General features: G+C 42.6%; 1 protein-coding gene across 2 annotated transcripts in view; it reads right to left on the bottom strand.

The window, feature by feature from the left end:
• The window catches only part of UST (uronyl 2-sulfotransferase), a 296,603-nt gene extending 276,301 nt beyond the window's left edge, over positions 1-20,302 (bottom strand). For both annotated transcript variants that reach the window (XM_057738680.1, XM_057738681.1), the window contains exon 1: positions 19,834-20,302. In XM_057738680.1, the coding sequence (XP_057594663.1) occupies positions 19,834-20,095 (262 nt within the window). In that variant the 5' untranslated portion in view covers positions 20,096-20,302. The remainder of the gene's footprint in view (positions 1-19,833) is intronic.
• Positions 20,303-26,957: the final 6,655 nt, after the last annotated feature.

Below are 26,957 nucleotides of genomic sequence, written 5' to 3'. Positions count from 1 at the left end.
AAACCAAATGTCACCCAATGTAAAGGTCTTGAATATTCACCTTTTCTAGTGCACAAAAAAATATGTGTGTGTGTTTGTCTGTGTCTGTGTAGGTGTGTGTATAAAACAGTCTTCCGGTGTTTCCACTTACCTCATTTACATTCGAAAAAAAAACTAGGCTCCTAATACACGTCATCTTATTCCAAGCATTAAAAAAATAAGCATTTTCTACAGCATATAGATTTGAATGAAATTAAAAGATATAGAAAGAAATTTAAAGTCCCCAATTCTAACCTACTTTATAGTTGATTTCCCAATATGCTTTATTTTCTATGATTTTTTCAGTTCCTCAGACGTTGTGAGATCATGTACTCAAGAGGGTCTAAACTATCGCAAGACTAACAGAAGTTTGCTCAGTTGGAAAAACGGGTCCTCAATAATAATAGTTATTATTATTAACATTGTAAAAGAAATACTAGTCAAATGAATTCCATTTCCTCATTGACAAATATTTTTTTTTTGAAAAGGCCTTTGAGAGATCAGGCATTAAGGTATTCAAAATATGTTTATTCAGAACTTCTCCCTCTGAGTAAGATCCTGGCCCAGATCTCAGCTGCCAGAGCCTGATTCCTGCGGATCAGGAATGATGTTGAGAGTGTAGGAGGGTCCCATCCAAGGCCAGGCCCCCAGCAGGCCCAGCAGATCCCAAGCCACCTGCTCAGCCCAAGGGAGGGTGAATGAACCCAACCTCTGCTCCTGCTGCCTGAACACCCACCATCTCGACACGCAGACTCACTCAGCCACACTGAAGCTCTGCACTCCAGCACATCATTCCAAAGACTGCTCTCCCCTTCTTGCCAAATACAAGCCCGAAGAAACTGATACTTGAGAGAAAACAATCGGGGCCAGGTTCAATAACCCGTTTTCTAAACGCAGAAGCCCACTGAAAAGCAAGACACCTAACCTGTGACAGCTCACTCCCCAGGGAAATGCCATTGCTGATGAGGGATTTTATAGCACACTTTTCACTTTTTATAAAGGGCTAGTGTATGGCACAGCCTCAAGAAGAGCATTTCGCTTTTGGGGAAAAAAATACCGTAGAAGATATTGTCTATTCTAATACTCTACGATCAAATCAATTTCTTGTCTAAGTTGAAGGTAGGAAAAGACAGGCCACCCTTTCCCAATGAATACCTATGCTTCTTACACTAAATAATGACAACATGACACATTTTATTCCTTTTTTTGCCCTGGCCTCCCCAGAAAATTCAGATATATATTTAATGTTCAGCTACAAAAACTCTCTCATTCCAGGTACATGTTCTAATTACCTTAATAAACATCTATCACCTAATAAGTACCACACCCTGGGCAAGTTCACATAGTCTCACTCAGGGCATGGAGCATCTCTCTGGGCTTTTTTCCCTTTGTCTCTTCTCTAAAAAGATGTCCTGAAATTCAAGGGGTCAAAAAGTCATTTCAAGGACTATCTACCCACGCACCACAATCTTAGCACAGTTCAATGTTTTTGTGACCTGAACTCCTCTCCTCCAATTGTGTTTTAACAAAATTGGAAATTTAGAAACCTGTTTCTGGTTAAAAAAACAAAAACAAAACAATCAGACCATTTTGCTTTAAATGTCACAGAGCAGGTGGCAGCACAGGTGGGGCCAGATGACAACCAGCAGGTGTCGGAAGAGCTGAACTGTTTTATGAAGAGCTACACTCAGAATGTGAGACCAACAGCCCCAGAATATGGAACTTCAGGTAAGACATAAATGGAGTCACTTCTAAAGAGTCTTCAATAAGGCTGCAGAGAAAATAAACCTGCCATACACAGTGAAATGTCATTTCTAAAACAGCAAGAAATTATAGTCTAAATGCCAACTTAATCTATAACAAAATGGGGTGATCAAAGTTACTGAAATAATTGAAATATAAAATCAAGATATGTTATAACCTACCCTAATAAAAACACGGGGAGGATTAGCCTTCCCATTTCAGCTAATCAAAGAAAATAAACCATCAACTTGTAGAACGCTATCATCACAGGAAAATGTCAGCAAAGAGGCAACTCAACGTGACTACAGTATACTAAATAAACACCTTCAGGATAAGAGTTAAGTTAATTTTCCTGTCAAGCTTTCTTTATCAAGATTAAAAGTACTTTGAAAGTTTGAGCTAAGAGAGTCAGAAAAACACTTGAGTACTTTTGTTGAAATATGCTTCCATATGGTATGGGGTGAAAAGGAAGAGATCCCTGGGGCCTGAGCAGACCCAAACTGGATGCAAAATTCTCCCCACCCCACCAGCGGAGCAACTCAGGGCCCTTCGAACATCCCTGGGCTCAGGTTCCTCACCTGCAAACCGAGCTTAACACTCACAGTTCGGGAAGTAAAGAAGCAGGTTCGATAACGTGTGCAAGTACTTTTTGATCTTTAAAACACCATTCAAATCTGAGGACCATTTCAGACACCTGCTTAGGCTCTGCCATGGCTTTCTGTTTCCAGAGCTAACTTCACGAAAAATAAATCTGCTATCACACTGGCATCTGAAAATGTTCAGTGGTTTCCCCATTGCTTGCCAATTAGTATAATATACAAGTTCCTTTACAATCTATTCTTTTCCCTAGACACCTCCCTTGTAGCAACCCCCACTTCCCCTCTCCCTGTCACAGTCTCTCACCAGCCACCTGAACTACTCAATGGACTCAAAGGGGCCACAATTTTGCCTACTGGCTTGCCTTTGCCAGTGCTGCTCCTTCTTTCCGGAATCCCCTTTTCCCACATCTCTGTCAGGCAAACTCCTATTTATGCTTCAACACCCAGCTCGTGTCACTTCTTCCATGAAGCCCTCCCCTTCTCACTATTTTCCCCCCTATGCTTTCCAAGGGACGTGAATGAATCTCTACTACTACAAATACATACATGAAAGTAATGAATTAATACATCTATATCAGAGACTAGACTAGTAGCTCTTGAGAAAATATTTATGTCTTTGGCACACTCAATTTTGAAAAAAAATTGAAAAATTAAAATCTTATCAAGTGATCACAGGGTAAATGTTTTAGAAGCTTTAAGTATCAAACTATTCTTTTCAAGAATATTCTTTCAAAGAATAAAAATATTCAATAGACTAAAATGTAATTTACATGATCTTTGGAGGTCTTCTTCCTATACACAAACTGTAAATTACAGAAAGGGCAAGAATACCCACAACAAATAACCACTGTTTGTGAATGCCTAGAGACAGAATTTTGATGGATGTGTTTGTTTGTTTGTTTACACAACACACACACATCCTACAGTAAGTAACATCCCTCTGGCTCCTACACTCTGGAGTGCCACCTGCTCTGGCTAGGCTTCTGCCTGGATAATTAAAATGAAGATGTGTATTAGCAGATATTAAAAATGCAAATTTTCACAGTATTCCAGTCAGCAGAGTAGCAGATAGCATTCTCTTTATAATCTAGTGGTTGTTGTTCTGGAACAGAAAGAGTCCCTCTAAAGTTCCAATGGAGACTCAGAGAGGTTAAGTGAATTACCCAAGGTCACACAGCTGCACGCTGGCAATGCCAGGACTCAAACAGAGGACTTCTGATTTGAAGCCCAATGCTCTTTTACACTACACTGCCTCTTGTAATATTAAACATCCTGTTAAAGGCAAATTCACAGAAGAAATGTGATTTCCAAAAAAAAGATGTAGCTCTCTATAAGACCATATGGTTGGCCTTTAAATGTCTGTGTTTTCAAATCGTGGTCCATTGAATTTTATAAACATTAAAAAGAATAACAACACACAGGAACAAAACAACTTATTATCATCTAGCTGCTTATAAAATGATGTTTAAAAGAGTGCTGCCCTCATTACAAGGTGCTGCAAAGAGCTGAGGGCTGGTCAAGCCAGGCTGTCGACGAGGAGCTCACCTATTACCAGCCCCCTAAGGTTTCTAGCTAAACGGAAAAGGATGCATGTGTCTGGGGGGGGGGGGGGGGTGCTCATTTTTTGTTCCAGAGACACGAAAGAAATCCAAGAGGCCAAGACCTCTAAATCTGCCTAGTCCGGTACTCACACAGGCAACTCAGGCAGGGTGGGCAGGGAGAGCGGTCGTGTCTGCCTGGCCTAGCCAGCCACTACACAATCCACTGACACACAAAAGTTCACTCCAGAAACAATGGCAGTGGGCTGCAAGCCGGGGGACCTCCGCTGGCAGAGGCAGCAGGAGAAGAAGCCCAGGCACAGGGTTTCCTGGGAGGACAGGATGGCCTCAGAAGCCATTGCACCCACAAAAAGGTTAGTAATTAAATGGCAAGCATGGGTTTCAAATCCTCTAAAAAGAGTTAAGCTCAAAATCAATGTCAATGTTTGAAAACTGAATTTAATGTTAAGAATGACATCATTCGGGTATGACTTTGTCCCCAGCTAGACCTTCAAAACTATTGGGTAACTGACATCAAGATGGATGCAAAAAGTAAATGAAAAAGTGAAACAACCAAGGAACTAGAAGAAAATGTAGGGACAGGATACAATGTCTTTCTAAGCATAAAAGCAAAGAAAAAATAATAAATAAAAAACATTAGCATAAAGGAAAAATAAAAGAAACAGATTTTAAAAACTAAAAGGCAATAAAAAAACATTTTCATGTACAGTAAAGGGTTAATACCCTTCATCTTTAAAGAATTCTTAAAATTAGTAAGAGAGCACATCTATAGGGAAAAAAATGGGAAAGAGTAAAACTGTAATTCCCAAAACATAGTCAAATTGTTCAATTACACTAATACTCAAACATATGTGAATTAGAGCTTAAAATATCATTTTTTCGCCAATTGAATGGGTGAGGCATTTTATAAGATTATATCCAGTGCTTGTAAAATATGAGCAAAACAGACTGCTAGTGAAATACACCAAAATATATGGCAATTTGTACTAAAAGCAACTTTTAAATGGGTGCATACTTTAACTCAGCAATTCCAAGTCTAGGAAGTTCTCCCAGGGAAGTAGGGAAATGTGCAAAAATTTAATACTGTTCATCACAGCTTTACATAGAATCATGAAAAACTGGAAATAGGCTAAATATCAAAAGGCCTTGCTAGGATTATTGTACTTTCATAAGAAACTCAGCCTCCATGAAAACCAATGTTGCTGAAAAATTCCAATGACAGGGAATGACATTTGTGATACTGCTGAATAGAGGAAGCATGTAACCAAACCAAAGCCATTCTGAGTAAAGGAATTAACATGCTTTTTACTTTCTTCTTTGTGCTTTTTTCTCTACTTTCCAGTTTTCTACAACGAGCATGTAAGGGCTTTCATTATTTATTAAAATTGTGTTTTCAAAACATTACATTGAGCCATTCTAATTATTTGTTTTATTTATATCCAATTATTTGCTCTGACCATAAAAACAAACAAAACAAAATTTAAAAAACAAAAATAAAACAAAAAACAACAACAATAACAAAACAACAAGAAACTTCACCTGGAGTGTTTGGATAATAGGACATAGGACACTTGGGAATGAATTCTGACATCATTAAAATTTAAAGCAGTGTAAGAATGTGCAATAACTATTTGAAGAAACTTTACATACAAGACCAACTGTTTAACTTCCTATGCTTATTAATGAACTTGACATTAGGTCAAATCTGTGTGTTCCCAAATCTCCAAACAGCCTGCATTTCAATACTATGGACTGCAGAAATTATAAAAGCAGACATTTTTAAACATTAATCAGGTAAGTGTGTGATCCTTAAGAAAAATCCAATGTTCTTAAATTTGAACACATTGGTCAATGAGAATTCAATTAAAAGAAATTTATAAAATGTTTAATAGCACAGATCTTTAGTGGGCTAGGATGAACCCTCACTCATTTGTCTGTTTACAAGTACAATATTAATTACATTCAATGCTAGAGTGTAGACCCCTGCTACTCAAAGTGTGGTCCTCCAACTGGGGCACCGGTGACACTGGGAACTTGTTGGGAACGCTGAATCTCAGGCCCCACCCCACATCTACTGCACCTGAATCTACAGTTTAACAAATTCCCAGAGGATTTGAACGCACATTAAAGTTTGAGAAGAGCTAGTATAAAGAAGCTGAAAGCTAAAATGTTAAAGTCACAGCCAAATAAAAGATTACGGGCTAAGTGAAGCATCTCTAAATAGTATCACAAGAGGAGTCAACGCACATACAAAGTTATCAGGCCATCTACCAACTACAGAGGTTCTCCGGTTTGGTTGCATATCAGCATTGCATGGGGAGCTTTAAACCAATACAGATGCCCAGGCCCTAGCCCTGAACAAATGAATGAAAATCAGTATTTTCCAAAGCTCTCCAGGTAATTCTGTCATGCAGCCAGATTTGAGAACCCCTTAACTACTGGCATAAACAGGATCTTAACCAAAGAGATCGTTAGCCTAATCACGGCCAGGCAGATCTAATCCCTGCTCTTACTCTCCTCCTGTAGCTTCCCAGAGGTCCCTTTCTCTTTACGTTTATCCGAAGTCCTTCTCAGCCCCTCCTCAAAGAAAGTAGCCCCCCAAGGGCAGGGACAGTGTTATGAGTCATATTGCCTCCAGCAGCCAGGGCATAACTGGAGTCTGATGAACACTTGTTGAAGGAACGAACCTGAATAGGTGCAAGAGATGACAGAGAGGACGGCTGCCAAGCCAAATGGGAAGGAGGGCAGGCACGTGAAAGCAATGGGAAAACACATGTTCGCTGATCCTTTAAGTCTCATGGATGTGAAACTTCAATGAAGTATAAGCCTTGGGGGGAAGACTTATTCCGAAATTATCAAAAAGTCACCTATCATTCCAACAAGGTGGCCGGGAAAAATCTGGTGAAGGGGAACTACGTTTTGAAACAGCAATGCATTATGCCATCAAAGAAAGGAAAAACAAAAGTAGAAGCCCGCCCAATAATCAAAGTGTGTTCTAGTAGATTCTTCCTATCCAAGCTAGGGAGCACACCTAACAATGTGCCCACACCCACACTTTTGATGCCAGAGTTCAGGTCACAAACAGAGTGGCACCATCCTAACTGCACATTTCAAGACACAGGTGCACGAAAGGTACACAGCCCTCCCCAGCCATAAGGAACAAGAGAGCAAGACACAAGGAGGCCTGAATAAAATAGTGCCATTTGCAGAGATATGCATGGACCTAGAGGTTGTCATACAGAGTGAAGTAAGTCAGAAAGAGAAAAACAAATATAACATCGCTTACATGTAGAATCTAGGAAAACGGTACAGATGAACTTATTGGCAAAGCAGAAATAGAGTCACAGAGGTAGAGAAAAAACTTACGGTTACTAAGGGTGGGGGGGGGTGGGAAAAACTGGGAGATTGGGATTGACATATATACACTACTATGTATAAAATAGATAACTAATGAGAACCTATTGTTTAGCACAGGGAACCCTACTCAATGATCTGTGGTGACTAAATGGGAAAGGAATCTAAAAAGAGTGGATACATGTATATGTATAGCTGATTCACTTTGCTATACAACAGAAACTAAAATAACATTTTAAAGCAACTATACTCCAATAAAAATTAAAAAAAAAAAACAGAAGGGCTGAGTAAAGCTTTGTCCAAATGCATTTGAAAAGTCCACCATTAAGCTACAAACTCAAGATACTCAAAATGTTATCACTAACTGGTAGCTGTAGACTTCCTTTGCCCAGGTGAAAAGAGCATTAAAAAAGATAAGAGATTATGAATGCTAACACATATTTCTTTCTTCCTCCCTTTAACTTCTGGGAACCTCTTCATCTCACAGCAGGCCTAGAAGAACCTAACCACAAACATTTCAGACTCCATAAGGCCTTGGATCTCCGCTGGGTAAGCAAACAAGAGCAGCCTTCTGAGTTGGGAAAAGCGCAAGCAAAGAAAATAATACGACCTCAATCCTGTCATCTGCTAAAGCAAACTAAAGACACTGCGCCATTTGGTTTTCATATTTACAGAGCTTTCGAGAATCTGTTCCTCCATTTTCACCTCCATGTCCTACGTAGCTCTCAGTTAGAGAGCGGCTTGTATGGAGGCGCTCAGGAGCGCACACACACATTTTCAGGAGGAACCAACGTTAACCCCACAGGGCTTAAGCTGGCATCACACGCAGAGGTTATGTCAACATCCTCCTCCTCCGGGCAGGTCTTCCACACCGGAACTCCTCACTCGACCTGCTAAGAGAGGACCACACCACAATCCCCAGGCCAGTCTGGCAAGCCTGGAGATGCAGGCGTGCCCCAGCCTCCCCTCCTGACTCAGCCCTGCCTTGGCTTCTCTGCCAATCATCACTTTCTGTTTTCTTCCCCATTGTGGTAAAAATAACTTCCTCTTGAAGTGTCTAAATCTGTATGTGATTTTACACACAATTTTTTGGCACATCGTTGGTTGAATTTTGACACTAAAGCAGAATGAAGTCGCAAAAAAAATCTGCAATCACATTTCTGTAAAACTCCAACCAGATGAGTCAGTTCCACTGTTCTCTGGAATACTGAGAAAATACTTCCAGGCAAGATGCTGCATTCTAAGCACCGCGTCAGTTCCTTCTGTCCTCTGCTTCTTACAGACTCAGCAAAGTCTCAGGGGATGGAGGGAAACACGGCAGAATGCACAGTGCTATTTGTTGTGAACTGGGAGTGGCTTGTTGGCAGTGCTTCTGAGGGTGGAGAGGGGCATCTCAGGTGGGAGATCAACACAAATGCTGCACCAAGAACTCAGCAAGACTTATTATTTGGGACCAATGTAAGTCCAGAGAGCTGCACCCCTCCTCCACCCCCGGCTCCAGTCACCTGCCATAATTACAGAACAGGGGTGGATGTGGCACAGTCATTTCAAAAGAAGACAGTTTAGAAGAGAGTCACTTCTGATACTCCTCTCCATAAAGGAGGCTCACCAGCAAAGGGAACTGGAAAGTTCCTCAGTTCTACAGACCAGTGAAGGGCCGTACAGACAGAGGAAAGTGATTAAGATGCATAAGGGAATGAAAATCATTTCATCTTTTCATGTGCTTATTGGCCAGCTGTGTTTGCTCTTCAGTGAATTGCCTGCCCATATGCCTTGACCGTTTAGCTCATAAATTCTCCTTTCCTTATTGATTTATTGATCATTTACACATCTGCATATTAATCTCATTTCCTACAGAAACATCTGTCTCCAATCTGGGTCTTTCTGCTTTGTTTATGGGATGTTATTGTTCAGAGGGTTTCACTTTTATGTCGTTTTTTTTCGTTTATTGTTTGTGCTTTCTGCATCTGAAAGCAACTTCAGATGAGGAACTGGAAGATAGGTCTATTTTTCTGGACAAGATTTATGGCAAGGGGCATTACAGTCATCTTCATACCTTCAATTTTCTGAAAGATGATGAAGTCCAATAGACTACTCTGCGTGACTCCCAGAAGCACTAGCAGAAGTAGAGGGAAGCCTGCCACACTCTGTGAATTCCCTCAGCCACTGGGGCTGTGCACAACAGAATGGGATGCCCAGCAGCAGGCAGCTGGGCAGAGATTGTAAGAATCCTCTTTGAAAACACAGCTTTCTCATCCCTATTTGTTTTCTTTCTTTCTTCCTATCACACTGTTACACTTTGAATTCTGGAAAGCCAGGACTTACTCGGCTTTCTCTCTCCCTCTGCCTTCCTAAGGACATTTTTGCTTCCCACAATTTCTGGAGCAAGATCCTTTCCTTATTGTCCAGATAGGCTGGAGCAAACTGATGACAGGAGAGGGGACGGGGTGGGGGGAAGTGCTGCAAATTTTAGTTAAGATCAAAACCAAGCAAACCAAAACAAAATGAAACAACGATTAAGACTTTTGACAATGACGGCCTAAATTTTTTTTGCATATTCTACTTGCCTTAGCCACTTGACTTCTGCCATCTTTTACATAAACATTTGGCTCCAAAGGAAATACTTTATATTTTCAGTTGCTACAGTTAAACAGCTTCTTAACTCTTTCAACACATGATTTTAGGAGTAGGTGGGACCTTAGAAAGCACCTAATTCAGTCATTCGAATGAAAAAAGAGGCACCATCACCTAGAAAGCTTCTTTAAAGAACCCCAGAGCCACGCCCATTCTGCCACTCCTGGCCAGTGGGACATGTTCCCAGACAGACCATCAAGACCACGTGGAAACTGTTGCTGCTGCTGCTGCTGCTGAGGGTCCTAGGAAAGAAAAGCGATTGAGAAGCCGGGACCGAATCAAACGTCTTCATTTTGGAGGTGAAGAAACGTAGGCTTAGGAGGCCCATGTGACTTAACAGCACCGACCACTGAACTATTTGGGGACTCCCTCCAGACCCAGGTCCACTGCCCCTTCCAGCAACCCGCATGGCTTTGCCTGACAGTTCTGCTTGTCCAGCGAGAAGGCATTTGTGTCAAACAGCCTACGTGTCAAAACAGGAAGCTCTGTGCAGGAGTTGCAAGGTCATGGTTTCCCTAGATAAAATTTAACTTCCTCTTAAATAATGTAAAATCCCATGTGCTTTCAATTTCTCAAGAAATTGGGTGACCAGCCACATCTGAGGGTAATGGCCCTGTGGCTCTGGCTTGCCCCAACACTCAGAGGCTGGGCAGGGCAAGGCCACGTGAAGAGAAAGGAAAACAGAAGCAGCCTTTTGACAAAGACACGATCCGCTACTTTGGTTCACTGCTCTCGCCCTGACTTCCAAAGGAAGGGAAAAGGGAACCAGAGGAAAAAACAGTGGCTAGACTACTGGACTTGGTAGTTCTATCACAAGTGGGAGAAACTCCAGCAGCAGTCCCAGTATATGCCTGGCCCTGTGATCGTTCGCAAAGGTCTGACTTATGTAGATCACCAGTCCAGTCCTAGAAGGTGGGGGCAACCCCAGAGAGTGAGCCATACTCCCTCAGTACAGCTATTTTTATTTTGTGAATGCAGGGGCGGCAGAGGGAAGTGTGGGTAAATTCAAAACAGAGGAAAGCAGGCTGTGCAAAGAATGTGTTTTTAAAAGATTGTTTCCAGGAACCAGAAGAGGGGCTGAGAAACAGAAAGTTTTGTGTGTGTAGCGTTAACAGGGCAAATGACTGGAGCTTGTCAGCTGTCGAAGAGCCCTCACCAGCTTGAGGGTGAGGGTGACAAGATAAGCCACAAAAATGCTGATTCAGTAATTTCATATTTCGTGGGTAAAATGGTTCTTTCACATGGAAGCAAACCATCAATGAATTTGCATACTCCCCTAGTATGTGGGTTTGTATGAGTGTGTGTGTGTGCAAGCGTGTGTGTTCCAAAAGGAAAGGGGGTCTGAGAGAAGCAAAGAATAAGGTGAGAAAATTGGCATTTGTTGAAATTGAATGCCAGGCCTTGAGTTAGATAAGTACTTTATGAAATAGCGATTATTAATCCCATCATATAGAACAAAACACCTGAGGTTCAGGGAAGTTAAGAGAATTGCCCAAGTTCTCCCAGCTAATAAGTGGTAGCACAGTGATTCACACCCAGATCTCTGCTCTAAAACCCGTGTGCTTTGCAGTATCTGACACTTCTGGCCCACAGCCTTCAATGACTATTTGCTGAATGAACAAAGGAATTTAGGTATATGTTTCAGAACACCTTCATTTTGATTTTCATCAAGACTATAGTGTCATACCCTCTGAACTAGAAAAAAATCAATGGTATTTCCAGAAATATGTTACAGTTTTATGTAAATGGTCATTTAAATCATCTATCACTGAATGAAGTAAGAATTAATCAAGGCCATGGCTTAAGGTTATTTCCACATCTTTTATTAAACAAGGGTCAATGGGTTCGTGCATTGAGCCTTAATCTTATAATCTATCATTTTGCCCTTCTAGGTTAAAATCCCCTCAGTCACTATTTAAGAACCGCATCATCTTACGGCCTCATCTCCTTAAAGACTCAAAGTCATGCCTGAAACGTACTAGTTAATTTAACACAAATTGCTACCTAAAGAAGATGTTGACCTAGAGCAAGAGATAAACTGTTTCTTCAAACTCCCAAAACAACTGGTTTAGGGTTCAGGAAAATGACAAGAAACAAGAAATCTGAATTCTAGCATGCAGCCAAATCTCCAGAATGACTGCAGACATTCTGAATTACAGGGAAAGCTCCATCAATGAAACTCCACATCCCCACAGGTACGAGGTGGGCAATGATCCCCATGCACTGAAGGAAATCTTTGTCGAACTATATGTCATAGCGGTTTTAACATCTTTGCTTGGAGCATATACCTCAAACAGCCAGAAAGAGGTGGGTTGTAGAATCAACTGGCTTGAGTCTTTCCTGGCACCCCTCTCCTCATGTTCTCTGCCTAAATAAGGACAAAACAAAGCAGAACATGGAACCCTAGTAAAGAATAGTCTGCTTAGCAAATACACTGAATCAACAGATACTTCCTAAGGGTTCGTGTGGAGCACCCAGGAGAGGTGTCAGAGTAGAGATAGAAAGCACTGAATGAGCTTCCTCCTTTCAAGGAGCTTGGCCACAAATTATCACAATACATGGTAGAATGTCAAAACTTCAAAAGTGATCATGGAATAAATACTACACGAGTTCAGAGATCATCAACTGGAATTTGAGCTTCCTTAACCATCAATAAAAAGGCAATAGCAGAAGCAAAGGCAGGCAGTGAGAGAAGAAAAACAAACCAGTGGCTATCTTTGGGAAATTACAGACCACCGCTATCAAACCTGAGACTGACTGAGAGGTGCAACATACTCTCCACACTAAACTGCTATCTGGCTCCCTGATAATTTTTAATATGAGAGTGTTACAAATTATTCAAATTGACTTTCTTACCAGGCAGCATGGAATTGACTGTACCTATTTTAAAGCTTCTTATTTTGGTAATATATATTTTTAAAACCTACTAAAAATTTCTAACACTTTTGGAAAAAAATTTTTCTTCCTAAAAATTCCTAACTTATTTTACTGAAGGATTATGCACTTTTCCTGCATATTATACCACAACATGAATATAAATGAACTGCATATGAATTCCAATTTTATAAGAATGCTCAAGATTTCCTTGGTAGCCTCACAGTACATCGTATAAGAACATAACGTACCTAAATGTTTTCCCCGCCCAGAGCTCGTCAGCTCCATTCTAGTGAACACAGAATACTCACATACATTGTACTATAATCTGCTGTTCAAGATCAACTACAGTCATTTTCCACATATAAGGCACAATAATTTTTGTGACATCTGTAAAATAGTTAAGTAATACCTATTTATGAATTTTCATATATTAGAGCTAAATACAAAGTGTGTAACTATTCAAACTGTAAAACAAGACCCCCAAGATGCTTTTAAAGAGGTCTTTGTGTTCAATCAATCGTTAGGAATTTATTTACGTGTACTTAAAACTCAAAATGAAAAAGATAACTCAATTCAAAAATGGGCAAAGGGTATGAACAGACATTTTTCCAAAGAAGATATACAAATGGCCAACAAGCACAGGAAACGATGTCCAACATCAGTAATCATTAGGAAAATGCAAAAAAAAAAGGCCACAATAAGATGCCACTTCACACTTATTAGGATGCCTACAGTCAAAATATTGGAAAATAAGTGTTGGTGAGGTTGTAGAGAAATTGGAACTCTCATATATTGTTGGTGGGGATGGACAATGGTGCAGCCACTGTGGAAAACAGCTTGGCAGTTCCTCAATAAATTAAACATGGGATTACCATATGACCTAGCAATTCACTCCTAGGTATAAGATACCTAAAAGAACAGAAAACAGGTGTTCATACAAAAACTTATACACAAAAGTTCACAGCAGCACTGTACACAACAGCCAAAAGATAGAAACAACTGAAATGTTGGGAAACAGAAAAATGGATAAACAAAATGTGGTATATCCATACAATGGAAAAACGTTCAGCCATAAAAGTGAATGAGGCACTGATACATGCTACAATGTGAATGACCTTGAAAACAGTGTTCTAAGTAAAAGAAGTCAGGCACAAAAGGCCGCGTATGACATGATTTCATTTCTATGAAATGTCCAGAAGAGGCAAATCTAGAGAGACTGAAAACAAATTAGTTCCTAGGGCTTGGGGAGATGGAGGAATAGTGAAGGGATAACTAAGGGGAATGAGGTTTCTCTTTTTTGGTGATGAAAATGTTCTAGAAGTGACTATAATCATGGTTTCACTTATCTAGGAATATACCAAAAACAATTTAAAACTATTAAACTATTAAAAACTTTAAGCCAGTGATTGTATGCTTTGTGAATTATATCTCAATAAAGCTATTTTTAAAATTAATAGCATATACTGAAATGTGCTTCGTTTGGAACTTTTTTTGCACAATAGTTGCTACATTCTTTTGACTTTCGCAACTAAGAATTATTGGTGAAATGCTAATGTTTCTGCCCCCACTTCTGACAAATAAAAGGGTTTATGAATATCACTGTTTGCTTAAAGTTGAGTTTCTACAATAAAAATAAATATAGGTAAAAGAAAATTTATTTGTGGTCAAGTCTTGCTTCTTTCCAAAGGGGAAACAAAAGAAAAGCAAGTGACAATTTCTAATCATTCTAGCAGCTACAGTTGTCAAATAAGATGCCTTTTCACTGTCCATCACTGACCCCTTCGGTACAGCTGCATGGCAAATAGTTTCTTCTGCAGCTTCCCTCCAGGGAAGCAAAAGATACTATTTCTTTTGGGGGCTCAAAAACCTTGAGCACTTTCATTCTAGGCTCAAATACAAAACCAACTAGCGTTTTAAACCTGGATCCATGACAGGGAATTCGAAGAAAGACAGTATCCAGATAATACATATTTATCTGTATTTTAAAACAATTCATATTGAGACAAGTCTACATTAAAGACAGTTTACAAGACGGAATGCTTTTCACTATTCATGCTATGTGTTTACAGAACAGTCTGCCATAGCTGAAGTCCATTTTCTGTCTTCCTCTAATACAGTGCTACTGTGTCCCCAGCCAACCCTATAAGATAAATTTGCAGCTATGAACAAGAATGTCATTTCCTTTTTATGTCAACAATTTCTATTGATAACATCATATTTTATGCATTCATTTCCTAGATTGCTGTCTAGGGCCTGTAGTACTATATTTAAACCATGCGTGATGTGCAGAAGGAAAATTAATTTGACTTTTAAGATTCAGAGAAACTATTTTGTAACAGGTCTGGACCTCAATTTTCACATTTTCCTTTAGATTCATGTAAACTTAGAGAATTTCAAATTCAATGAAGTTACATCTTCCTCTTTTATTTTTGACTCATAATTGCCATGCTCATATATAATAAACATTTCAAGACTGGCAATTCTGAAAACTAAAGTGGTATATCTCCATTTTAAATAGTGTAAGTTAAAAATGGAAAGGAAAGCCTATCAACTTGAGATCAATCCAACAGATTTAGTTCCCATAAAGGCTAAATCACATATCCAAGTCTTGATGATAAATCATTAGAGTTTGCTGGTTGTACAGGATCAAGGAGTAAGCCATCTGGCTTATTCAGTTTACATCGATGTAACGAGTGTTATTCCAAGTTTTTGATATTTCCACAGCTCATAAGTAATGAGGCTACTGGCAGAGGCTGCATCATAATCTAATTTCTGTGAGAGATTTTATTTGATTTTGGTTGGTTTTCCACAGCAAGTCACAGTCTGAATGCCACTTCAAAACAAACGAAATAATTTCACTGAACTGGAAAGACTATGTTCTCCAAGTTTAAGTACAGCAATTTGCTCTATTCATCTATTTCCCCCATTGTGTGTTTTATGCTCTCTTCCCTCTATCCATTTCAAAGAGGAAAAGAATCAAGATGAGTTGTACCTGCATATCCTTCCTCCCCGACTTACTTTCCTTTTTTTTACAAATCTGTTGCAGCAAAAAAGGATCTTTAAAAAAGAACAGACGTTGCCGTTCCCCAAACTGACTACAGAAAAGAAGCTGTTTGACCCCAGTTCCTGTGAGAAGAAAAAGCATCATTACTGACTCTTTTTCCCTTTTTCCCCCACACTATGCTTTCTGGTTGCCCCCCTTCACCTCCTCCCATGCATCTCCTAACCTCAGAAAGTCGAAAGCCAGCTGGGGCTGCAGCAGTTGGCTGGTCCTTCCCTTGAAACAATGGGTCTTAAGCAGCAAAGCAGATGCATTTTTAAAAGTTGAAGTTAGAAAAATGAAACCATGTTCATCTTTTTCAAAATTCTTTATCAATCTCCTCTCTCTCATCCCCCTTCCTTCTCTGAAATACACAGAAAACTTCCTGAAAGCAATGTTTGACTCTGGAACAATGTTCTTGAACTTAAGCCGGCATCAGAATCACCTGGAAGACTTGCTAAAACAGATTGCTGGGTCCCATGTCCAGACTCTTTCATTCAGTAGGTCTTGGATGAGACCTGAGAATTTGCATTTGTAACAAGCGTCCAGGTCATGTTGGCACTGCAGGTCCAGGGACCACACGTTGAGAACTACCGGCCTAGACAGAGAACAACTGCTAAAGAAAGAGAGAGAGAAATTAGGAATTTAGAGTTCGGTTGCCCAGTACATGGAGGCAGTGTCACAGAGATGAATGCAGGGAAGTGCAGTTAAGAGCAGGCCAGCGGCTTGAATCACTCCCCTTCTCTGCTGGCCCCTCAGGATCCTCCAAGTAAAAGCATCAAGAAAAGGAAAGTGAAATTATGGAAATAAACATGATCATTTTCCGCCAGTCAGCTCTTCAGATTCACACATCTTGGCCCAATTTCCTTTTTCTCTTACCCTCCTTGTAGTGCTAATGCAATGGGTACTTGATTCAGCCAGATGTAGGTTCAAATCTTGCTTTATTTACTATGTGTCCTTCAGCAAGTCAGTGAACTTCTTTGCCCTCCCTTCTCCCATATCAAAAATGGGAATAACAGCTGTACTTACCTATGTCATTGCTGTGCTGATACAATTTCATTCTGCATGTGAACTGATTGGCACATACCCAATAAATGTTAGCTTCTATAGTAAATGGTCCTATTTCTTTCCTGTGAGAATATTCAATATTCAATATGTTAAATATCACACTACCTATTTGATACAATAAGTGCAGTCATCACTCTGACAAATTTTATTTAGTAGCTACTATGTGTCAGATGTAATATATTATAGAAGTATATTAAAAATACTATCCTGTCAAGATGAATATTGCTATAAATATTATTTTGATTTGGGAAATTTTGACTTTATATGAACTTATATTTAAGAAAAATACTTGCCTCCAAAATTGGCTACCTAGGAAAATTGAGAGGATGTGTTTACTAACCACAATTTTGTTTTCACAGACACTAAAATAATAGAATGGAGGAAACAAGGGGAGGCTAATTCTGCAGATACCTAGGCCTTATATTATTAAGGGTATATTTTAGACCCTCTTAAAGACCACAAGCCCACCTTTCCTGAAAATCATTATGTTTACGTAATGAAACAACAGGGAAAAAATTTGGCCAAGAGTATCCTATTTTCAGTTCACAATGATGTCATTTTTTAACCCGTTACATCAGTCAGCAACTCGATGAGTTAGTAATAGGAGCAACGTTCCATCCTTCAGTTCTTCCTGGTTCCCTGAGTGAATGCTGTGAATTCTACCTTCTACCAACTAAGCCCCCAAATTTATCAGGCCTCATTTTTTAAAATATATAATGAAAGCACTAAATTCTGGATACCATACGTATTTGGCTGAATTTTCAAGAGGCTGACGTGCTAAATACTGCAGTTTCTTGATTTTAGCCTCATTACATGCTTTTGCTCCTTCCTCCTCCCAGGTTCCCCGGCCCATGAGGGGTATCAGAACCATAACATTTTAAGAGCTGAGTGGAGGTGTCCAAGACAATCTGGTCCCACCCAGAATTTTACCTACGGAAAAGCAGAGGCCCATGTGGTTCAAGTGCCCTGCCCATAGCCAAGTGCTCTGCCCAAAGCCAAGTGTTTCTGAGGACACCACAGATGTCTTCCTTCCCTATCTGCTGTACTTTCTCTACCTCATTGGCCTCCATATTTTGCTTACAAAGAACTTCAACAGCACCACAACTACTGAGCCTGTGCTCTAGAGCCCGAGAGCCACAACTACTGAGCCTGTGTGCCACAACTACTGAAGCCCGGGCTCCTAGAGCCTGTGCTCCATTAGAGAAGCCACTGCAATGAGAAGCCTGCTGGAGAAGAGTAGCCCCCGCTGGCTGCAACTAGAGAAAGTCTGCTAGCAGCAAATGAAGACCCAATGCAACCAAAAAATAAATAAATAAATTTATAAAAAAGGAAAAAAAGAAAAAGAAGAAAAAAAGAATCTCAACGAAGAACTCATCAGAATTTATGGAGAAAGACTCCGAAGCTTCCAAATCACTTCCCTCCTTGTGCCAGTTAACAGTGATTGCTGGTAGTGGTAATAATCGTGACCTGTGTGGTACTAGCAGGAATGTGAGAGCCTATGAAGCTGTGAGACTTCCAAATACAGAACTCCAAAAAAAGGGGTGACTCCTTAGCAAAAATGCATCTTACCCCAGATCCTCTAAGAAACAAGATGCTAAGGATTGTCCTTTGCAAATCTTCTTAGGCAATATTTTCCTTTAATTTTCCCTAAAGCATCTTACAAAAACTGTAGTTCCCCAAAGTTTCTACTGAAAAAGAAGTGTAACTTTTAAAATCTGAGCTTCTCTACATGGAAAAAAAACATTATTTTATCTGCGCGTACATTTAAAAACCCTCTAACACTTGTCACTTTGCTGAAGTGGCTTTTTTCCTTCGAAAGCGATGTGCTATCTAGACCTGTGGCTTCTGTGACGAAGGTATTTTTGTGGGTTAGGCTGGCAGCCTCCAGCCGCCGGAGTCTTTCGGCCGATTACGGTTCCAACGCTCCGGGGGCTTCCCTTTTGCTCACTTGCTCCCGTCACGCAGATGCTGGAAGTTGGCCAGGGGGCTTAGGTTTATCCCCCGTGCACGTTTGCGACTAGCTGGATCCCGCCCCCGCAAGACCTCTTCTGGCCACAGACTTGTGAGAGATGTGCATCCTCCCTTAGCCAGGGCGCGCACCGGGGACCTGGGGGTACGCTCGCTGGGCCCTGGCACCGCTCTCCCCGCGCCCTCTGGAGCCGCTGTTTTCTCTCTCCGCACATTCCTTCCTTACCTCTGCTAAAAATAGGCGGCGTCGCTCCTAACAAACCGTGCACAACCTCCGCCAAAAGTTCAGACTTGAGACACACAGCGCTGAGGATCGTTCAGTCGAAGCAGGCGCCACTGCTGGCCAGGGTGACGCGCGCCCGGGATCCCCGCTCCCCGCGTCTGACTCGCCGCGGACGGCGGGGTGGGCAGGGGGTGCCCCAAGCACAAGCCAGCTCAGGGACAGCGTGGAGCCTGAAAACTGCCCCGGGCCACGCAGGCCAGGGGGCGGGAGATCTCGTGGGGCAGAATTCGCAGAACGGGCCGTGGGCAGGAGCTAATGCCCCCCGCGCGACCCCGAGCGCTGGACGGGACGGGACTGTGGTCACTAACAATGCCGCGGAGGGGCTGTTGCGGCCCCTCGCCTCGCCTCTCTCGGCCGGGCCTGAATATAAACACACTCGTACACACTCACTCACACGCCCGCACTCCGCCCCAGAGCCGGTGGCGGAGGCGGGGAAGGTAGGCAGCGCCCCGCCCCGGGGTACCTGCCCTGCAGGTCCACCCCGCGGCGCCCCCGCCTCGGCGCAGAGAGGCGGCCGCGCGGGAGGCAGCAGGCGCTCGGGGCCGCCGCACGGGCGCTCGCGGGCGTCCCACCTGGGGAGCCTCGGGGAGGCAGCGGCGGGGGCAGCTCCACAGTGCCCGGCGCGCCCCGCTCCCCCCCGCGCAACTTCGCGCGGCCCGCGCCGCCCTCGCTCCCGCCTCAGCTCCTTACCCAAATACTGCCGCAGGTCAAGCAGGAAGCGCGGGGGTCCTCCTCCGAGCTGATAGAAGAGGGAGCCCAGGCAGAAGACCAGCAGGGTGGCCATGCAGAAACCGTAGTCCCGGAGGGAGAAGCGCAGGAAAGGCAGCAGGGAGACCCGGCGCTTCCAGCTGCCCAGGCCGGGAGGGGCGCCCCCCAGAGGGGCCCCATGGGGCCAGGGATCCGCGCCGCCGCCGGGATGCTGCTGCTGCTGCTGCTGCTGCTTCTTCTTCATCGCCTGCTCCGCCGCCTCGCACAGCCTGCCCGTGCCAGGAAAAGGTCACCCATCCGCCTGCGAAGAGGAGAGCCCGGCCGGCCGGCTGCACATGGGCAGGGCCGCGCCGAGGGCAGCCCGGGTGGGGGCGGGGAGGGGCCGAAGTTGCAGGGCTCAGGAGACTTTCCTCGGCATGGTCCCCGCCGCCGCGGCCCGAGCGGCCGAGGTGCCCGGCCCCGGCTCGGCGGCGCTGCCCGCGCCCGGCCCGCGCCCGCTAGCGCCTCCGTGCCCCGCGCCCCGCCGCGCCTCGGGCTCGCTCGCGGCCGCCGGGGCTCGCCTCCAGCGCCAGCGTGGACCCCCCCGGCTTTGTGTCTGTCGGTCTCGGCGTGTTTTGTCCCGGTTCAGGCTCCTCTAAAAAACTGCAGGGAGGAACGGGAGGCGGACACCATCCCCTCGCTCCACCTCCTTGACAGGGGTTTTCCTCCTTCTCCTCCCCTTTCTCCCTCCGGCTCTCCGCCGCGCTCTCTCCTCCCTCTTCCCTCCCTCTCTCCGCTCGGGTCTCCGGGTTTCTCTCGGGTGTCACGTTACCGCCTCTGCCTGGAAGGGGGGGGATGGGCGGGGGGGCGGCGATTATTCGAAACAAGGAAGAAAGTTTCTGGGTGTTTTTTTTTTTTTTGCCCTTCCCCTTTTCCTACAATCTGGCCTCAGTTCTTGCGCCACCAGCGACCTCTTGGGGGCCTCGCTGACTTCCCTCTCGTAAACAGTCACCGTAAGCAGGAAGAAGCACGACTTCTTTTAGTACTATACGGTTTGGGGGTTTTGTTTTGTTTTTTGTTTTTCTCATTTCAGAAATGTGATTCTCCTTCTGTATCCCGAGCTGCTTCCAAAAGGCCGGTAGAGGGTACTTGGAGATAGATTCAGGACTTTGCTGAGATGAGAAACGAGCAAGTGGTGTAAATATATAACTAAACACGCCCCACGGGGCCAGGCTCATCGCCCCAACTCCGGGAAGAGAAACAGAAGAAGACGCTTGGTTTTTGCTCGCCTTCGCTCTACAGCGGCTCATCCGCGTAGCGACCAGAAAGGCAAGGCGGGGAGGAGGGGTGTTACAGAGCGGACTCAAGGAGGTCCTTCCTCTGGCAGATATGAAGGGAAAAGAGCCCTTACAAACCCATCTCATCGCTGCCTCCCCTCCTTCTAAGGGAAGCTTCTGGACCTGAAAGAGCACCTTCAGGGCAGAAAAGCTGCATCACAGATGCGCTGGGGGAGGTGGCTGATGCACGGAAAGGGCTGCTGTCATCAACCACACTTTCAGGAAGAATAATTTATTGCTAGATATAGAAGCTGTGCCACTTGAGGCTTAAGTGACTTGCCCAAGGTCACAGCGCTACCAGGAGTCAGGTTGGGTGCAACACTCAAAATCTGTTTGACACTCAAGCCCACTACAATAACCACTGCATGGTGCTATCTCCCAGCCAGGGTGCTTTACCTAATAATTTGCTCGGTGATTGGAGGATGGGATCCTCCAATATAATGCACTTAGCCCAGGCCACCTTGAGAAACAGAAACGGAAATTTCAGGTTTCTCGTGCCTGCCTTTCATCTCGGGTCCCCTATTTACTCTGTGCATTCCAGTGACTGACAGCCAGGATTAAAGGAAGAATCAGGAGCCAGGGACCTCGATGATTCTAAGACTGTTCTCCTGAAAACCCTTATAAAGTTTGGTATCTGAGGAAGTTTCTATGGAGAATCAAAGAGGATCCTGAGATCAAGAGTTTACAATTTAAGAATAACCGGTTTAGCCATCATCCAGACATGAGTATCTCTGGTTCCCGATTTAAATGGTGAAGAAGACACACAGATCATAAACTGAAGACAGTTGTGGATGAGGTGAGTGGTGTCACACACATCCACACACACATACCCTACTTCCCAATTTTATGTTGTCCTCGCCCACTTTCTCATGGATACGAGGGCTACTTTGAGGCCACAGGAAAAGGGAAGTCCCTGTGTTCTATCACAGAAAATCCTAGAGTGTTAATGGTTTGTTTCACATTTATTCCATGAATCAGAGATTTATTTGGATTAATATTCACATTTTAGAAATGTGAGTGCCCCTGAGAGAATTAAGCCAGTCACTGCCCATTAATGTGAATTTACTTTCATCAGCACACTGAGTAGCCCAGAACAGGCTCCCAGTTAATAATTTTTGTGTTAATGATGAGGGACTAGGAGATGGGAGGAGCACAGCACTTCTCATAATGTCTCAGAGACCACCTTCGACACATTGGACCGGTACCTGAGGCCTGACCCTATTATCTACATGTTTTTCATTAGATGTAGGACAACGTGCAAGATCTTCTGTGCTCACGAGGCCCCCGGGGTCTAGAGACTTCTCTCACAGAATGTGCTGGGAAACCTCTCGGTTCTTTCTCCTTAGGAAAGGAATCTGAGCAAGAGCGAGGTTATAACAGGGAGATGGAGCAGGAAGAAAGAAAATAAACATCTGAAAAAACAAGTAAATATGGGAATAAGTGTTTAAAAACGGGGAAAGTTATGAGGAAAATACAAGGCAGCAACATTTGGCTTAGAAAAAATAAGCTATGGCATGAAGAATTTTAGAGGGGAAAAAATCAGTCAGTTTTTAAAAGATTGTGCTAATGGACTACAGCCTAGAAATACTCACAGAAGGAAAAGAAAGGATGTTAAGATACAAATGAATTTTACGTGGAGAAAAATGCTTTATATTTTCACCCCACAAAAATTTAGATGTTTCGGTAAAACTTTGAAATCGTATAAAATCCCATCAGAAAAAAAAAAAAAAAGCTCTTTTAATTTAAACTACTTATGCTGATGAATGGTATCTTTATTCAAACTAGTTAATATACTTCATTTAATACTTAAATTATCTAATAGCTTGAGCTTTCTCCTCCCTTCTCTCTCTGGTGATTTTCACCTCTCTCACCTGAGGCACTCATTTTCAATAGTCACAACTTCTGGCCATCATCACCTTCTATCCTCTGCTCAGGTTACAAGCACCCACACGCTAGCTATTTTCAGTCTTTTTGAGAACCCTCAACTTTTTAATCCATCATCCATCTCCTCTGTTTACTTCCTCCTTTGTTTAATTCTGATTCCTGATCCATCATTCTGATGCCTGATCCATCATTCTGATGCCTGTCTTGCAGACACCCTTTCATTCCCTTGTTCCTTTCCTTTTACATGGTACACACTTGCCTGGCAAAACCCAGATAAACGCAACAGTGCCACTGGACTGGACTGCAGAAGACACCCAGCATTGCTAACTGCTCCACTTTATTTTTTTTTAAGAACTTTTATTGAGATACAATTGACATACAATAAACTGCATATATTTAAAGTGTACAATTTGATTTTTTTTTCTTATTAGTAATGTATATATGGCAATCCCAATCTCCCAATTCATTCCCCCCACTAACTGCTTCACTTTAAATTAGCACAAATTTCCTTGGATGGTCACTCATTGCTATCCAGCAACCCCACTCTCTAAAATGGCTATTTCATACTTCTCTCTTCTTCTCCCACTAATGTCATCCCTTCCATCTTCCAGCTGATGACCTGGCCTCATGCTTTATTGAGAAAATAAGAGCAATAGGACTGAAGTGCCCTCATTTCCCCACCAATCTAAACCCTCTCTCTACACTTCCTTCTGTTTCACTGTGTCCATCTCTGCTTCTAGCAAGGCCAGCCCACCACTGCCCTAGACTCTTGAATCCCCCCGAACCCCAACCTTCACCCAAGCACGCTCTCTCCCTAGGTTTCTGCATCTCTATGAATGATGGCACTATCAAATCACTCAGGGCCAAAACCCAGAAGTCTTCCTTAGTCTTTCTCCTTCTCTCACTCCTGTATCTAACCCATCTACAAATCCTATAAGCCCTACTTTCAAAAAAATATCCAGCATCCAACTTCCTTTGCTACCACCCTGGTCCAAGCCACCATCTTCTCTCACCTGGATTATTTCAGTGGCCTCTTATGTCAGTTATATTTAGGTTTAGCTGCGTGTAACTAAAAAAACCAAAATAACAATGGCTTAGACAAAATAGAAGTGTAATTCCCTCTCATGTGAAACAAGTCCAGAAACAGGCAGTGCAGAGTTGGTGAGGCATCTCCATGCTCTCATCAGGGACCCACAGGAGTTTCTGTTTCACCATCCTCAGCATGTGGCTTCATTTTAGAGGTAACCTTATGATTCAAGATGGTCACTGGAGCTCCAGCCCTTATGTTTATAATCCAGGCTGGCGACAGGAGGAAGGAAAAGAAGAAAAAAGTCTTCCTCCAAATGGAGTGGGGTCTTTTAAAGCAGTATTCCAAAAATGCTATGACTCATCCTCTTATAGTTTTTTGGCCAGAACATAGTCACAGGACTTTGTCCAGTTGTAATGAAGGGCTAGGAAATAGAGGTTTCAGCTGGGCACACTGCTGCCACAAAAATCAGGGTCTCATTACTAAAGTAAGAAAGGACAAGTGACTATTAAGTGGCAATCAGCGGTCCCTACCATTCCTCCTTCTTAATCCCAGCCTTTCACTCTATATTTCATCCCCCTTACAGCAGCCAGAAGGTAACTCCCCTACACAAAACTTGCTAGTGGCTCCCAACACACTCAGAGTTAAAGCCAAAGTTCTTCTAGTGCCTACAAAGCCCTATTAAATTTGGCCCCATTGCCTCTCTGACCTCATTTCCTGTCACTTTTCCCTACTCATCATTGTTCATCAGACCAACAAAACTTGCTCCTCCATCAGGGCCTTAGCATTTGTGGTCCCCTCTGCCTAAAAAGTTCTTTGCCCAGATCTCCACATGGTTTGTTTGCCCTTTGACTTCCTTCAGTCTCTGTACAATGTTACCTTAGCCAAGGAATCTTTTCTCACTACCCTATACATTACGCACACATGACCTGATTCTTCATTCCCTTGGCCTTCTTTAATTTTCTCCATAGAACTTACCATAATCTGACATGTTGATATTTTTATCTGTTGTGTATCTCTCCTCACTAGGAAATAAGCATCATGAGGACCATGATTTTGTTTCATTCATTCCGCAGCACCTAGAATAGGCTGACAGGTAGTGGCACACAGTAAATATTTGTTGAATGAGAAGGTTAGTTCTAGTATGAAAGATCTAAAGTTCAGTGGGTCAAATCTCAATATTCCATGGCTGGCCAACTGGGGACAAGGGATGGAGGCATGATGGAGAGCAGGTCTGCATCTTGCTGGAACATTCAAATGATCATCAAAGGCATTGTTTGAGATGGAAAATATATTTATCCAAAGAAAAAAAGAATGAATGAATGCATGAATGCTGTAATCCCTTACCACCTCCATGACCCATAGTCTAATTAGCAATTCAACTGCTCCTTATGATTAAGAATGCCACATGACATGGAAACAACCCAAGTGTCCATCAGCAGATGATTGGCTTAAGAAGTGTGATTTATAAATACAATGGAAAATTACTCAGCCATAAAAAAGAATGGCATATTGCCATTTGTAACAACATGGATGGACCCAGAGAATATTATACTAAGTCAGTCAGACAGAGAAAGACAAATATCATATGATATCACTTATAAGTGGAATTTTAAAATAATACAGGTGAATCTGTATACAAAACAGAAACAGACTTACAGACATAGAAAACAAACTTATGGTTATCAAAGGGGAAAGGGGTGGCGGATAAATCAGGAGTATGAGATTAACAGATACAAACTACTATACATAAAATAGATAAGCAACAAGGATTTACTGTATAGCACAGGGAACTATATATTCAATATCTTGTAATAACCTATAATGGAAAATAATCTGAAAAAATATATATACATAACCGAATCATTTTGCTGTACACCTGAAACTAACACAATACTGTAAATCAACTATATTTCAAGTTTAAACAAAGAATGCCTCATGGAATCACAAAAGGAATACGAACCCATGGGTTTTGCCAGGTGTTACCATTCACCTTGGCAAAAGTACTGCTTATCTTCAGAATATTGCTAATTTCAGGGACTGGGGAGTCTTGGAGAATCAAGCTCTCTGAGCTTTGACTTGGAAGACCAGCAGGGTTGTGTTCAGACCCTCTTCTTTTACTGCTCTGCTGAAAGCAGGGCTGTTTCAGGAAAGTTGTTGAGTTAGAATGTCCCTATTGTAATAACGATAAATTACAAGCCAGCTTGTTCTGTTTCTCTGCCTCGGATGTGAGAAGGCAAATGAAAGAATAAGGCTTTAATAACAACATTAAAACATCACTGGTTTCCAGTCTTGTGAGTCCCTGGGTGGACGTGAACTTGATCTTAGGCTCCCTGTATGCTCCTAGCGTGTAGCACATCCTTCTGCACACAGCTACACACACACAAAGAACAAGAGGTGCTCTCCACCCCTGCACCCTCATGACTCTTCTCTCTCTCCTGAGGAGACAAGGTGTAAACACCTAACCAAGCAAGCAAGCAAACAAATAACAAGCAAGCACATGAAGAAAGCGTTAAACCAAAGGGCCTTTAAAATCTCAAGTATTTTGTAATTAAAATAATAGCTAAAACATGTCAGTATTGCTATGTTCCTAGCATGTTCTAATCTCTTTACATAAATTGTCATTTAATCCTCACAACAACTTCATGCTGCAGGTACTCATATTTTCCCCATTTTACAGATAAGGAAACAGACAATAAGAATAACGAATATCAGCTATGGGAGGCTTAGTCTGAGAAAGCTTCCGGAAGAAGTGGTACGTGAGCTGGATTGTAGGATGCACAGGATTTATAGCTGGGCGGTAGCCCAGAGGGCATGCCGAGTAAGAAGAACACATTGCGGGGCAATGGCAACCCTGCCTGGAGAGGGACAGTAGAGGT

This window comes from Hippopotamus amphibius, chromosome 6, assembly GCF_030028045.1.
Source record: "Hippopotamus amphibius kiboko isolate mHipAmp2 chromosome 6, mHipAmp2.hap2, whole genome shotgun sequence".
Taxonomy (NCBI): Eukaryota; Metazoa; Chordata; class Mammalia; order Artiodactyla; family Hippopotamidae; genus Hippopotamus; species Hippopotamus amphibius.
The sequence above is the reverse complement of the archived record's forward strand: the minus strand, read 5'-3'. Positions and strand labels throughout refer to the sequence as shown.